The sequence below is a fragment of the Sceloporus undulatus genome, chromosome 2, assembly GCF_019175285.1.
Source record: "Sceloporus undulatus isolate JIND9_A2432 ecotype Alabama chromosome 2, SceUnd_v1.1, whole genome shotgun sequence".
Lineage (NCBI taxonomy): Eukaryota > Metazoa > Chordata > Lepidosauria > Squamata > Phrynosomatidae > Sceloporus > Sceloporus undulatus.
This window is the reverse complement of record NC_056523.1, coordinates 229,360,873-229,376,617: the sequence shown is the minus strand read 5'-3', so window position 1 is coordinate 229,376,617 and position 15,745 is coordinate 229,360,873. Positions and strand designations below refer to the sequence as shown.

Below are 15,745 nucleotides of genomic sequence, written 5' to 3'. Positions count from 1 at the left end.
ATGTGTATGAGGCATTCTGGGGTGGCAAGGAGGGAGGATACAGAATGGAGAGATGGCATTAGCACAAAAGAGATTTTAAATTGACAAAATGTGCGCACTTTGGGGCATTTTGTGCATGGCTCTTTAAAAAAGAGGGGGGGAGGACACTTCCGATGCCCCTGCAAACGTCACCTATGACGATTGCTTGATTGACAGCAGGCGCCCTCAAGTTAAACCCGATAAGGCATTCGGGTTAAAATGCCCCTCAATCGTAGTGGGCACTCGCTAACGGAGAGATTCGGGGGAGGGGCATCCAGATCTACCCAGTTACACCCACGTTAAATGGGCCAGTGGAAATGGGGCCACAGATTTGGAAAAGACCCCCAAGGGCCATTCAGGGAGACACAGTCAAAGCACCCCTGGCAGATAGCCATCCAGCATCCATTGAAAAACTTCCAAAGAAGGAGACTTCACAACTCTCCAAGGTACTGTTTCCCACTATCGAACAGCCTTTAACATGATTGAGGAGTGATAAAATTTGAGGCTCACTGTTCATTGAGTCTAAGGTCCAAAATACATTGCAGAAATAATCCAGTTTGAGACCACTTTAACTGCAATGGCTCAGTACTGTAGAATCCTGAACATTTGTAATTTATTGAGGCACCAGAACTCAATAAACTACATAAATAAGGATATGTGTCTCACAAAACTACAATCCCCAGAATTCCCTAGCCTCGGCAGTTAAAGCGGTCTCAAACTTTCTGCAGTGTGTTTTGGAGCTAAATCCACACCACACATTAAAACCTGTTTCAAAGCTCTTTAAGGTTTAAACAGCATCCAGCTAGGAACCATTAGAACTATAGTTCTGCACAGGGGCTTTTGACATCTGTTCCCAACACCATCACAATACTACCAGGTTTACAAAGGCCTGTTACAGACTGCCAAAATAAAGCTGCTTCGGGTCTCTTTGGAGGTATGCTGTTTATATGATGCATGCATCCTAAGAATCCGGAAGCTGCACCAAAGCTGCACTCAGTGCTTAGGAATGGAGTGTGGCTTTGGCGCAACCTCCGGACTCTTAGGACCCATGCATCATTTAAATAGCATACCTCCAAAGAGACCCAAAGCAGCTTTATTTTGGCAGTCTGTAACAGGCCAATGTATACAGTTGGAATTCGTCCCATTTACTTGAGTTTTTACACAAAGGATAAGATGCAGCAGAATGTTAAGAATTGCTTACCGTCAGTTGCACCAGAGGGATCTGCAAAAAAATAAGTGAGACAGAGTCCAAAATCAGTTTTGTGAGAAACAAGAAATTTCAGCTTCCCAAAGCCAATCAAGCAATCTGCTGTGAAATAACCTGCCAGGCTCACTTGTTCTTGATGCCCTTCAGACTTCCTACGTAAGTTTATATCTGACAGTACAGTGGTACCTCGGGATACGAAATACCCAGGTTACGAAATTTTCGGGATACGAAAAAATCCCATAGGGAATTATTGTTCCGGGTTACGAATGTTTTTTCAGGTTACGAAAAAACTTTTGGTGCTTTTCGGCGCTATTTTACACGGAATCGCGGCTTTTCCCCATTAGCGCCTATGGCAATTCGGCTTACGAAGGCTTTTCGGGTTACGAAAGCGGCCGCGGAACGAATTACTTTCGTAACCTGAGGCACCACTGTATAACAAATTCACACAGGCGATTTCTCTTAGAAACTAGTCAGCCCGCCTTATCTACAGATACTTTACCCACAGATGCAAGCATCCCTGGCTTGAAAATATTAAATATATATGGTCAACCCTTCCTGTAATAATACATGTTGCGAGCTTTTGAAACTCCACTGGTTTGATCAGGCAAAGTGGTTAAAAATGATATGAAAGAAAGAAAGAAAGAAAGAAAGAAAGAAAGTTGACAATGTTAGTCAAAGCCCTGCGTTTTGTCATGATGTTGTGGTTGTTGTCCTCAGCTCACATGGTATGGGAAAGTATTCATATAGGTGGACCTTCCTGCCTTCTGGCCATGTGAGTGCAGATTCATCCCAGGAAATCAACTTTAAATTTCATTAGCAAGACAAAAAGCTTCTGCCTTAGAGATCCAGTTTATCTCAAATATCTTTTTCTTTTCTTTTCTTTCTTTCTCCTGCATAATTTTTAATACCTTTGCCTGATGAGGAAACCAGTGGGATTTTTAAAGCTTGCAACATGTATATTGTGCATTTTGGTTGGCCCCATAAAGGCATCCCTGTTTTGTGGATTCTGGATGATACTGTACTTTGCTGTGTGGCCAACATGAGTACCCCTAAGTATGTTTCATGTAATAAGGAAGTCATACTCACTGGTTTGTTAATTGCCTTCAGTTCTGCATCAAGCCTCACTATACGAAACCTGACTGTGAAAAGATAAAATAGAAATATATTTCTCCAGTTAAACTTATTCTTTTTTATTGTTATTTTTTTAACTTTTCCACGCAAAACAAGACATTACACACATTACAGACTGGACAATCAACCACCCCCATACCCAGACTTCAATATTAAAACTAGAAAGAACATAAATTGAGCTTCCTAATACTACTTGAGATTTGTTTTGAAGTTTTCTTGTTTTATCTTGAAGTGTTCTTCTTCTTAGTTCCTTCACCTGGATCTGCCCTTATGTTGTGTTGAATCCAAAAAAATCTGTCATTGTTGATATTCATCGCTTTACCTGGAAATATACATCTATAGAGTAGCTCTATACCATGTACTATTTTTCCTATACATAACATTCTGCCATCAAGAAAAATATTTAAGTAGAAGAGAGTTTTATGTAATCAATAGTTAAGCACTATTATATAATTCCAATCCATTTATGTCTTTTTAACTATCAATACCTTATTCCATCTTATCTCTAGAAACTTGTAGAATTTTCCCCATTCTTGATATACACAATCCTCAGTTTTATCTCTCATCCAACATGTTAGCTTATCCATCTTGGTCATTTCGCACAGTTTACAAAGCCATTTATCTATAGATGGAGCTTGTGGTTTTTTCCAAAGTTTTGCATATACTATTCTAGCACAAGAGAAACAGTAAAAGAGAAATTTACCATGTTGCTTTTCTAGTATATCGTCTAACATGCCCAAAAGAAAGATTTCTGGTGAAAAGGGCACTTTTATATTCATGTTTACATTTAAAATTTTGTGGATCTCTAGCCAAATTTTTTTTGCAATAGCACATTTCCACCATATGTGGAAATAAGAACCAACATTATCCAAACATTTCCAACAATAGGGATTGCTATTCTTGTACATGAATGACAATTTTTGTGGCGACAAATGCCACCTGTAAATCATCTTGTAGATATTCCCTATGAGCTCCTGGAAAACTGTGTGTTTTATGCTTCTTGTCCAAATGTTCTCCCATTTTTTATATTCCAAATTATGCCCTATGTTTTGAGCCCATCTCACCATCGAATGTCTGATTATTTCATCTTCTGTTCCCCAGTCCATTATCATCTTGTAATACCTTGAAATTAGTTTCTTTTTCCCTTTTACAGTATTTTCTTCCCAGTCTGATCGTTTCTTTTGAATTCCCACCAGTTTCTTATCCATTCTCCATCTTTCCCTCAATTGTCTAAATAAATACCAATGACAATAGATTCCTGAGTCCTTAAGTTCTTCCTGAGACTTCATTTCTATGTCATCATGTGTTTCTTTTGTTAAATCCGAGTAGCGTATTGTTATTTGTCAATAACAACAAATCAGCACACAGTTCTTGTCCAATGTTTTATAAGTAAAACAGAACAGCAAATTTCCCACCCACTGTTTTAATGACTACATCACTTGTAAAGAACAATGTACTTTTGTTGAATTAGCTTTCATGGATCATTTGGTGCTACTTCGAGGAAGGCTCTTGCAAGGACCTTCGCTTTGGCTTTAGCATCTTATCCTTCTGTGTATCTGTTTTATACAGTGATATCAAATAAAGAATTAAAATCGACAGTGGAACACAATCCCTCGGAGTGTAGTGGAGTCTCCTTCCTTAGAGGTCTTTAAACAGAGGCTGGATGGCCATCTGTCGGGGATGCTTTGATTGAGAGTTTCTGCATGGCAGAATGGGGTTGGACTGGATGGCCCTTGTCTCTTTTAACTGTATGATTCTATGATTCTATGATTCTATAACTCCCATTTCTCCATGTAGTTCTATTTACAACAGTAGTTGTTTGTTTTATTTTAACCCTTTTACTAGTTTATTTAATTAGTTAAATCTATTGTCTTCTATACTTTTCTATACCCTTTTTTACACCTCTCAATCTTCCCCATCCTTATTACTCTCTTTTTACTAGTCTATTAATCTATTGGTCTCTTCACTTATCATTCATATACTGTAGTTCACATTATTCCTTTTAAACTTGTCCATTGTTCTTTTCATAAGTTTAGTACTGGGTTCCATCCTTTGTCAATTTTTTTCTGAAGATTTATCTGTGAGTCAGTGAGTCTGTCCATTTCTATTATATCTCTTAATTTGATTAGCCATTATTCTGTCAGAGGTGGGTCCTGCTTTTTCCATTTTGGGGCATATACAATCCTTGCCACTGTAATCATGTCCAGGATTATTCTCCAAGCTTCTTTTTCCAAATTCCTTTCAATTTTATCTGTCATAGGCCTGTTACAGACTGCCAAAATAAAGCTGCTTCGGGTCTCTTTGGAGGTATGCTATTTAAATGATGCATGGGTCCTAAGAGTCCGAAGGTCGCCCCAAAGCCGCACTCCATTCCTAAGCACTGTTTGGAAATAATTTATGGTGACCTAAGGGAATCCTATTATGGGGTATTCTTGGCAAAATTTGTTCAGAGGAGCATTGCCATGGCCTTCCCCTGGGGCTGAGAGCATGTGACTTGCCCAAGGTCACCCAATGGGTTTCATAGCCAAGCGGCAATCGAACCCTGGTCTCCAGAATTGTAGTCAATGCTCAAACCACCACACCATGCTGACCCTAAGGATTTTATACATGCTTTTAAACTTAAACTTAAATAGCAATATAGCACACATGTAATGGTTAAAATTTTACCACTTCGAACATAAATGTATTTAAATTTTATTTAATGTATTAACTATTAACTAAACGCATGAATTCATCTCATCTGTCTTTCCTATCTGTGGTTTTTTTTTCAAGTAAATTTACAGGGCTTTATAAATAAAGATTAATAATAATAATAATAATAAGGGTATTTTTTAAATAATATTGCATGCATGGAAGAGAAACAAATAAACAAACAAACAAAGTCTATAGAGAAACATATAAACATACAAATACGTAGACGTATAAATATATAAGCAATTCTAACGTATTTTTGTAGTTATTTTCTAACTATTCTTGGTTTGGATTAAACCTAACTTTAAATAAACCTATCCACACCACTTATAGTCCCACAGTTTTCCAATCTGCTTCCATTTTTTTCATATTGCTGGGATGTCTTTCCTTCAGTGTACATAAATAATCTGTCCACAATTGCAAAATCATTCACTTTAATTTTCCATTCCTCACTGGACGGTATTATACTGGTTTTCCAATACTTAACGTATAACATGCTTCCATTGTCATATATATAATTACATTTTTCTCATCCAGATTTAATTCAACATATTTAGAATCTATTACATTTAACAAAAATAACTCGGGATAGAGCAGAATATTTTGTTGTAATGTTACCTGAATCTCTTTATGTATGCTTTTCCTATCTGTGGTTTTATAACACACCATCACACATGTTATTGCAAAGAAGGGACAGCAGGTGCCATCCTTTTCCGGATTCCACTGGCACCAGAGCCTACCTGTCTCTCCAGGCTTGTAAAATGGCTTGTCTGTTTCTATGACATCCTTTGGATAACTCTTCTGCACCAACACCTTCTTCCGGCCCTCATACCTCACATTGCCATCTTTTTGAATTAGGACGTAGATATAGGCCAATGCTTCTTCCTGTCCCTTCAAAGGATAAAGGAAGAAAATGGCTTCAATACCAAGGAAGACTGAGAACAGAAAAGCACTTTGCAGGTTGAGGGGACATTTGGGAATTCATCAGTCACCCCCAAAACACTCAGGCCTCTTTCCTTTATTCTCTCCCCCAGGAAATGGGGAATTAAGAAAGCACACACAGACATGCTTATTACCATTACCAGTTCTTGTCCTCCTCCTTCCACATCTTCATCTTCCTCTCTCTTCCTAAGCCTGTCTTCGTTTGCTCCTTCACCTTGTCTTTTCCTTTTCTCCTTTTCACACTACACCATTATACCACTATCATTCCACTTTCACTACCATATACTGTATATACTCACATATATGCCTAGAAATTTTAGTCAAAAAAATTGACCCCAAAAACCTGAGTTGACTTAGCCATGGGTCAATATAAATACCATAGTCTAACTCTTACCCAAAAAACAATAAAAAATAAAGGAATCAGTCTCTGATGAAAGGCAAGAGCTTAATCTGTCATAGAAGCACTAATTTCTCTCTATTCATTCATCTATCTAGCCTTTAATGTGAGCACAAACAGTGATGTCTGCTTGAATTTTGTAAGTTGTTTGGCATCATTTCCCTTTGCTTCATTCTTTGCATCCTTTTTTACATGCCCCTAAGACTTATTCACGGATCATAACAAAAGCCATAATTTTGGCCCCAAAATCTGTCCTTGATTTATATATGAGGTAGATTTATAGTTCAGTATATATGGTAGATCCATCCTCTGGAGTCCCGGGATTTGCAGTTGAAGGGAATCTAGGATTTTCAGAGAGGGCTGTAGTGCCACTGACCAAACTACAAACCCCTAGATTCCATAGGATGAAGCCATGACAATTAACAGTAGTATCATAGTGCTATGACTTTCTAGTGTGAAAGGGCCCTTAATCCTTTCTTCTTCCTCCTAAACCAGTGGTTCCCAACCTGTGGGTCGGGACCCCTTTGGGGGTCGAATGACCCTTTCACATGGGTCACTTAAGACCACTGGAAAACACATATTTGCATGTAGCAATGAAAATAATGTTATGGTTGGGGGTCACCACAACATGATAAACTGTATTAAAGGGTCGCGGAATTAGGAAGGTTGGGAACCACTGTCCTAAACACTTCAAAAAAGCTCCTCTAGACAGTTGCATCCCTTCTCTATCATGTCCACCTATAATTGACCCATAATCTGAGAAGATAAGAAATGGTTCAAAAATATAATACTTACAGGCAAGGTCATTTTGCTGGTAACAAAGGCTGGGACCTGAAGAAAGGAAAGGGGTGGAAAGAGAAATGGAAATAAAAACTATGTTTAGTCACACATCATTGAATCAGGGAATAGAATCACAGAATTACAGAGTTGGAAGAAACCTTGAGGGCCATCCACTCCAACCCCTTTCTGTCATGCAAGAAGTCAAAAGCATTTCGAACAGATGGCTATCTGTTGAAAAACTCCCAAAGAAGGAGACTCCACCACATTCAAAGGCAGCATCTTCCATTGTCAAACATCTCTTACTGTCAGGAAGTTCTTCTTAATGTTGAGGTGGAATCTCTTTTCCTGTAGATTGCATCCATTGCTCCAGGTTCTATGCTCTGGAGCAGCAGAAAACAAGCTTGCTCCCATCCTCAATATGACTCTCCTTCAAATATTTAAACAGGGCTATCATATCACCCCTTAACCATCTCTTCTCCAGGCTAAACATACCCAGCTGCCATTTTGGTCACCCTCCTCTGGACATGCTCCAGCTTGTCAACATCCTTTTTGAATTGTGCTGCCTAGAACTGGACCAGTGTTGCCAGTTTCTGGGGAATTCCCTGGAATCTGGGGGATTTAATTAATTTATTTCGGGGGATTTTGACTGAGTAATAATAAATATTGGGAAATTCCGGGGATTTTGAAATTTGGTAAAACATTCTGGGGAATATTTTCGAGGCTTGTTGGCAATGCTGAACTGGACACAGTATTCCAGGTGAGGCCTGACCAAAGCAGAATAGAGTAGTACTATTACTTTCCTTGATCTAGCTACTATACGTCTATTGATGCAGCCTAGAATCACATTGGCTTTTTTAGCTGTATGTATGATGTATGATCTAATCTTGATACATTACTTGGAATTGTTGATTTTTAAAAATGTGTATATGGTTCTTTCAGCAACTCCAAGAACATTAAGATGGGTTCAGAGTAAACTGTGAAACCCAGAAACATATAATAGGCGTCTGAAAAGACATTCCAATCACCTATTGGCTTAGAATTCATTCTTCAACATAAATTATTATCAGTACAGGTTCTGAAACATGGTTTCAGTTGAGATTTCAACTGCATCATTCCTATCTAGACATATATGACTGATAATTTTGTCCAAATGGCATTTGTGCATGGGCATAATACTGGGGCATAAAGGTAAGTTTAAATATAATACCAGAAGGACTTTACTTCTAAAATATTGGACTGTTACAGACTGCCAAAATAAAGTTGCTTCAGGTCTCTTTGGAGGCATGCTGTTTAAATGATGCATGCTTCCCAAGAATCCGGAAGCTGCACCAAAAGCTGCACTCCAGTGCTTAGGAATGGAGTGTGGCTTTGGCGCGACCTCCGGACTCTTAGGACCCATGCATCATTTAAATAGCATACCTCCAAAGAGACCCGAAGCAGCTTTATTTTGGCAGTCTGTAACAGGCCATTGTTCTCAAATTTGTTCTCAAATTTCTCTAACTCATTCCACTATTTGGGGAATCCATTCTTTTTATAAAGAGGCTGCTCCAGCCCTGTTCTGTTCTTTTCCACCTTTCCTGCAGTCCCTCCATAAACAGCTTACAGAGCATAGAAAAAGTGTGTAAACTTGAACTTTGAAGTAAATATTTTCATACTAACAACTTGGAACGAAGCTAAACATTCCTATCAGATGTTTCCCTTGTTTTTCAAGTAATGCTGGTCAGAAATCACCTTCCTGGTATTTCTGTTGGTGGTGGCTAGGGTTGCCATAACTGTGTACCTCCAAACCGTGACAAATGTAAAAAAATGTAGGACAAAATTTAGCCCCAAATGTAGGACATATTTTGTAAATGGAGGACAACTAAAAAACAAAACATTAATAAATTTTAAAAAGCATTGCTATACATGCATGCTTCTTTAAACTTGGGCAGGGACCATCCCAGGGCCCCAAATCCGGGATTGTCTCGGGTAAAACTGGGATATGGCAAGCCTAGTGGTGGCCCCCGTGAGACTGTTCAGTTGGATCCATTTCCCTTTCAGCACAGCTATTCCACTGGCCTCTCTGATATATGATCCATAGCAAAAGTTGTTAATTGCCCTCAAGTCAACCTCGACTCATGGTGACCCTGGGAATGAGATATCTCCATTCGTCCCTATCCTCAACCACTCTGCTTTGGTTCAGGCCTGTCACCTCTCTGATTGAATCTATCCATCTGGCATGTAGTCTTCCTCTGTTTCTTCCTTCCTCCACCCTTTCTAACATTATTGTCTTTTCCAATGACTTGTGCCTTCTCATGATTTGGCTGAAGTACAACAGCCTCAGTTTTGTCATCTTTGCTTCCAGGAAGAGACCTGGCTTGATCTGTTCAAGGACCCATTTGTTTGTCTTTTTGACTGTCCATGGTATTCAGCATGCTTCTCCAGCACCACATCTCAGAATTGATTTTCTTTCTGTCAGTTTTCTTCACTGTCCAGCTCTCATAATTAAAACAAAACAAACAGCTTCATTTATATATCGCTTCATACTGAACTAACAGTGTCTACGCAGTTACAACTGTAAGCTATTTGTATTGTACATGATGATAGGAAATACAGTGGCTTGGATGATTCTGACTTTAGTTGAGTTGTATGTCTTTACACTTTAGGATTTCATCTACTTCCTTCATGGCTGCCCTTTCCATTCCTAGCCTTTTTTCATTTCTTGACTGCAGTCTCCGTTCCGACCAGTGTTTAATCCCAGGTATGGAAAGGCTTTAACTACAGTCGGCCCTTCTTATACACGGAGTTTTTATACACGGATTTAAGCATACACGGTTTGAAAACGTTCCAAAAAAGTATAAATTTACCTTGATGTTCCATTTTTTATTAGGGACACCATTTTGCTATGTCATTATATTTAATGGGACTTGAGCATACACGGATTTTGTTATACACGGGGGATCTTGGAACCAAACCCCAGCGTATAACAAGGATCCACTGTATTTTGATTTCCTCATTATCTAGGTTAAATTTATGTAGATCACCCATGGTCATTATTTTTGTTTCTTTACATTCAGCTGTAAGCCTGCTTTTGAACTTTCTTCTTTGACCTTCCTTAGTCATTGTTCCAAGTCCATGATATTTTCCATGAGTAGGATGGTATTATCTGCATATCTTAGACTGTTAATGTTCCTTCCTTCTATCTTCACTCCTCGTTTTTCTGAGTCTAAACCTGCTCTTCAACTGATATTTTCTACATATAGTTTGAACAAATAGGGTGACAAAATGCAGCCTAATTGGGAACCATTCTGTTTCTCCATATTCTGAAGGGAGTATAACCCCTGTTTAGTCTTCTTGGAACCTCTCAATACCACTTATGGGGTTTGACACAGACAGTTCAAGGCCTGGAATTGGGGCCACAAAACTTAGGGGTTCCATGTTTTCCTAGAGAGCTGATTCCTAAAAGGTGGTTCTAAAAACTGTTTTCCAGTTCAGTAGCATTTGCACTGGGAGAGGGTCACACCAAATCAAACTATTTAGCATCACAATGCTGGGTAAAATCATCCAGAGGATTTGCATTAAGGTGTCACCAGTATGAAGGCACTCCTTCTTTTCTTCCCCCCCTCCTTTTTCTTTTCTTTTCTTTTCTCATTCAGGCAAGGCAACAAAAGTGCTTAAGAAATGTCCAAGGTCACTGATAGTCTAAATAAGAAACAGAAGCTGAACAACAACATAATGTTGTATTCTGTTACTTTCCATACATACTTATGTATGAAATTATATTCAGAAATATATTATATTCCTCCTGTAATCTATTATTATAAGTTATCACCTTGATTTCAGATTTAAGTATACACAGTTTTCTTTTGTAGTCTCTAAGGTTTATTCAGCCTAATTTAACTTATTTTGACCAAGCATTGTTAGGCTTGTCTATTTGTTTATTTGTTCCTGCAGCATTTTCCTTTCGGTGGCTAAGAAAGGCAAGCACCTTCTATTCAGCAACTTGTAGTCAAGAAACCTACCTGGAAGTTGATGCACTCAAAGGTCCCTGGCTGCTCCACATCCTTCTCTACTAAGGTGTGGTTTTGAGCTTCCAACTCCAATGTTACTGATAGATGGACATTCTCTGGGAGAGCACTTATAAGTATACAGACTTTTTCTGTATTGGGATGATGAATGATGGCTGGGAAAACTACCATATAATGACTGGAAGAGAAGAGAGAAAAGAGGGCATTGCATGAGGATCCTTTTCCAGAAAAGTTTTGGAGTTAGTTAATTCAATTACTAACAGCAATTATTGATGTTGTTGTTGTGTGCCTTAAAGTCATTTCTGATTTATGGCGACCCACATATTACTGTCTGGTAAGATTATGCAAGTGTTGTCACTCTCCAGTTTTGTGCACTTTCTTAAAGTCAACTTTTGAGGATTAAATTCCATTGTTAGTCCTAACAAAAGCCAGTCACTGAATTAAGGAGAACTTGACAAATCAACACTCATGTAATTTCCACTAACACAGCTCATATATTCTATTTGGGATTAAGAACCAGATTTAGAGCAACATGATCTTCTCTACAGTGGCAGCTCTTTAAAAATGGCACCAAATTCCTGAAAGACAGAAACATCCCTCTCACTTGTTTTGTTATTTTATGGATATTTGTTATTGCTGCTGTTATTGTGAGCCTTCAAGTTGTTTCTACTTATGACAATGCTAAAGTGAACCTATCATGGGGATTTCTTGGCAAAATTTCTTCCTATGGAGGTTTGCTTTTGCCTTGTTCTGAGGCTGAGAGTGTGACGTGCTCAAAGCCACTAGTGGGTTTCATGGCCAAGCAGGGAATTGAACGCTGCCTTTTAATATTGATCTGAGGGTGAATTGCACCATTGTTTTCCCCAGCAGCATGTTGTGCCTTCTAACTGAAGTGTTCTCCATTGATGGTAAAATATTTTTTGATTTGATGACTATGAATAAATGAGCAGACTTGTGCAGGGTGACAAGATGTCCTCCTTTTCCAAGACATGTTCTACATTTCAGCTTTCTGTCCAAGAGGAATTCCAAAATGTCCTCCCTTTTGGGCATGGCTAAGAAGCATGAATTTAGAATTATATGAGTGTCATGTCCCCCATTTTTCTTGAATATACTACATTTTGTGGTGCTTTGTCCTCCTTTGTGGTGATAACTTCTGGTCACCCTGGACCTGAGAAAAACAGTTTCTTAAGGGTTATAAAAGTGTGCCTGATTGCACAGTGTTCCTGCACACATGGGTTTGAGTCCAGATCACACAAATCATGCTGTAACGGATTGCCCCAAACAGTTAAAATGGGCAGAAAAAAGAGAACAAACATGAAAGGGAGGGAGGGAAAGCTTATATGAAGTTAACTAAAACTCCATCATCAAGCCTCAGGAGATGCCCAAATTGCTTTGGGGAGCATGTTCTGCCTGCAAAAGAAGTACTACATGTTTCTTTCTGCTTGAGGTCAGTTTGTTCATTTCTTTTATACTTAGGGCCCGAACAGACAGGCCAAAATAAAGCTGTTTCAGGTCACTTTGGAGGTATGCTGTTTAAATGCTGCATGCGTCCCAAGAGGCCGGAAGCCACGCCAAAGCCATGCTCCAGACTTAAGGACTGGAGTGCCGCTTTGGTGCAACTTCTGGCCTCTTACGATGCATGTGTCATTTAAAAAGCATACCTCCAAAGTGACTGGCCCAAAACCAGTTTTTGAAGTGGAGAGGCAGCGTAGTATAATGGTTTCAGTGTTGGATTTTGACTGCAATATTTGGGATCTTTTCCTAGCAGTATTGCTGCCTCCAGTACCTTTTCACAAGCAAGACCTTCATTTTCCAGCCAGTTCTTTTTTGCTGGAAAGAAAGGCTGGCCACCAGTGCTTTTGGGCAGTCCATTCCTTTTTGAGCCAGCCCAAAGACCAAAAACAGCTCAGTCCAACTGTCTCCTTTAAACAAACAATAGTTTATGGTATGAATGAATTTGATTGGTATATGTTTTTTAAAACTTAATAAAAATTATATTAAAAAAATAAACAAACAATAGTTTATAGTTACAAATACTGTATATAGACAATGCCTCCTTGTGCTGCACAACCAATAGGTACAACAATCACTTCAAAACATTGAAAGGTCTCTAAAATTATTTGAAAATGTGTCTGAATTTCCACTTCTTTTACATTAGAACATTCCTAAACAAGAGATCAGGCAACCAGGGTTAGATTCCCAGCTTGGTCATGAAACTCACTGGGTGGCCTTGGGCAATTCACACACTCTCAACCTCAGGATAAGACAATGGCAAATCTCTACTGGAATAAATCTTGCCAAGAAAATTCCAGGATAGGGTCACCTTATGGTCACCCTAAATCAGAAACAGGCCTGTAGCTAGGCTGGGGCAACCAGGGCACTGCCCGGGGGGGGCAGCCAAAAGGGCCCCCAGAGAATACAAGAGATATATATATTGGGGCCCCAAATGTTCTTTCTGCCCGAGGGGCCCTAAAGGCCTAGATATGGGCCTGGTCGGAAAGGACTTGAAGGCACACAACAAAGAGTATTTGCAAAGGGAACATAAGCCTCCAGTCTTTGGAGAATGGCAGGCTGCAATCCTTTACTCAGGAGCAAACTCCTTTTAACTTAATGAGCCTTACTTCTGAGAAGGCATGCATGGCATTGGCCTGCATCTCTGGAACTGAAGCTATTCTTCCCACAATGTGATATATCTTCATCATCATCATTATCATCATCATGTATTTATATATAAAGCTCTATCAGTGTGCACAGAGCTTTACGAGGAAAAGAACAACAACAAACAAAAACAAAAACAGCTAGTCCTACCAAAGACATACAATATCACAGACAAAGACACTGAGGAAGGCAAGAGTAATACAGATTTAAGGCAGGAGGAAGACAGATTTAAAAACCACACAGTACAACTGTAAGATGAGGTACTAAGACAGAAATGCAAAAAAAAAAATGTAATGTAATGCAAAGCAAAGCAAAGCAAAGGGAGATATACATACTGTATAACCAAAATATGCATGGAAAACAAGAATGTTTGTAATTGAGATCTAAACAGAATGAGGGAAGGAGCAGTCTGCAGATGTTCAGGGAGGGAATTCCAGAAGTTATGGAGTAGCAAGTTAAAAATAAAGTAGTAGAGCCAAGGAAAAGAAAACTTTCTTGGTGGAGAAAGAAGGCTAGCATTTTGAAGATGCAAATTCTGAACTGGGTGGTCAAAAGAAACAAAGACTGAAATATAGGGTGGAATTAGGCTGTGTAGGGCTTTAAAGATTAGAACAAGAAGTTTGTACTGGATCCTAAAATGAATTGTCAACCAATGAAGAGATATCCAAAGTGGGGTAACATGACCAAAACAATGGGCTGAAAAAAGATAATTTTAGCATCACAATGTTGACTAGAAACCAGAAGGCTAAAATGAAATGAATGGAATGCCAGTCAAAAAAAAGATCACAATATTCAAAGTAGTGAATGACTAAATGCATGAACTAGTCTTTGTAGAGAAAACAGATAACAAAGGTCTGATTTTGGCAATGTTATAAAGAAAAAGTTGACATGACACCACTACAGCTTCAACATGAGGAACAAAAGATGAAGAAGAGAGAAAAATACAATCAGGGCTACATCCACACTGCAGAAATAATCTGGTTTGACACCACTTGAACTGGCATGGCTCAATGCTATGAAATTCTGGAAAGAGCTCTGGTGCTACAAGAAAGTACCGTTCCCAGAATCCCATAACACTGAGCCATGCCAGTTCAAGTGGTGTCACACCAGATTATTTCTGCAGTGCAGATGCTGTCCAAGATGATGTGCTTCCTTCACAGGATAAATTGTGTGTTGAAGAGAACTTCAGGCAACACTTCCACCATCCACACACCAAGTGCTCTGCTGAATGGGCTTCCCTTCCCTTCCTCTCATGTGCCCATCTGCTATCATATTCCTCCATGAAATGGAGCACAGAGAAATAAAAAATGAGAAACTTACGCATCTGAAGTGACCAATGCTGGAAGTGAGAAGAGAGCCAGGGTCCAGAGGAACCCAGCGGACCCCATAGTTTCAGCAGAGACTGGATCAACACTGGAGCTCTGAACACACAGCCCTGGAGTACAAAGACCTAAATAGCCCTGCTACAAAGATCCGTCTGTTCCAAAGAACACAGGCACTATGAAGTGTATGGGTCAATGACCACTGTGTTTACTTTCTTCCCCCTCTCATGCTGAATAAGCAGTACAAGCCCCATTCTCTTCCTGCAAGCTGTGGGCTAGGAGATGACTGTGGCAATTTCAGGTCTTCAGATCTATTGGAGCAGAATTAGTGAAGGGGCAACTTTATATTCATTTGCACAACTGTATGGTCAGAAATCGTCCAAGTCATGGTAGTCTCCATCACTATGCAAGAGCAGGACAGTAAAGAAAGCTGACAGAAAGAACACCAACTTCTTTGAGATGAGGTGCTGGAGAAGAGTACTGAGGATACCATGAACAGTAAAAAAACAACAAATGAGTCCTTGAACAGATCAAGACTGAAATTTCCTTGGAAGCCAAGATGACTAAGGTCCAAAACACACTGCAGAAATAA

At 39.3% G+C, this 15,745-nt stretch overlaps 1 protein-coding gene across 1 annotated transcript in view; it reads right to left on the bottom strand.

The window, feature by feature from the left end:
- The window catches only part of LOC121920606 (alpha-2-macroglobulin-like protein 1), an 86,713-nt gene extending 71,404 nt beyond the window's left edge, over window positions 1-15,309 (bottom strand). Inside the window, exons 1-6 of the mRNA XM_042447735.1 lie at window positions 15,152-15,309; window positions 11,168-11,351; window positions 7,182-7,217; window positions 5,788-5,938; window positions 2,312-2,364; window positions 1,220-1,240 (exon numbers count right to left, since the gene is read on the bottom strand). Coding sequence (XP_042303669.1) covers window positions 1,220-1,240; window positions 2,312-2,364; window positions 5,788-5,938; window positions 7,182-7,217; window positions 11,168-11,351; window positions 15,152-15,219 — 513 coding nt within the window. The 5' untranslated portion in view covers window positions 15,220-15,309. The remainder of the gene's footprint in view (window positions 1-1,219; window positions 1,241-2,311; window positions 2,365-5,787; window positions 5,939-7,181; window positions 7,218-11,167; window positions 11,352-15,151) is intronic.
- Between the last annotated feature and the right edge of the window lie 436 nt (window positions 15,310-15,745).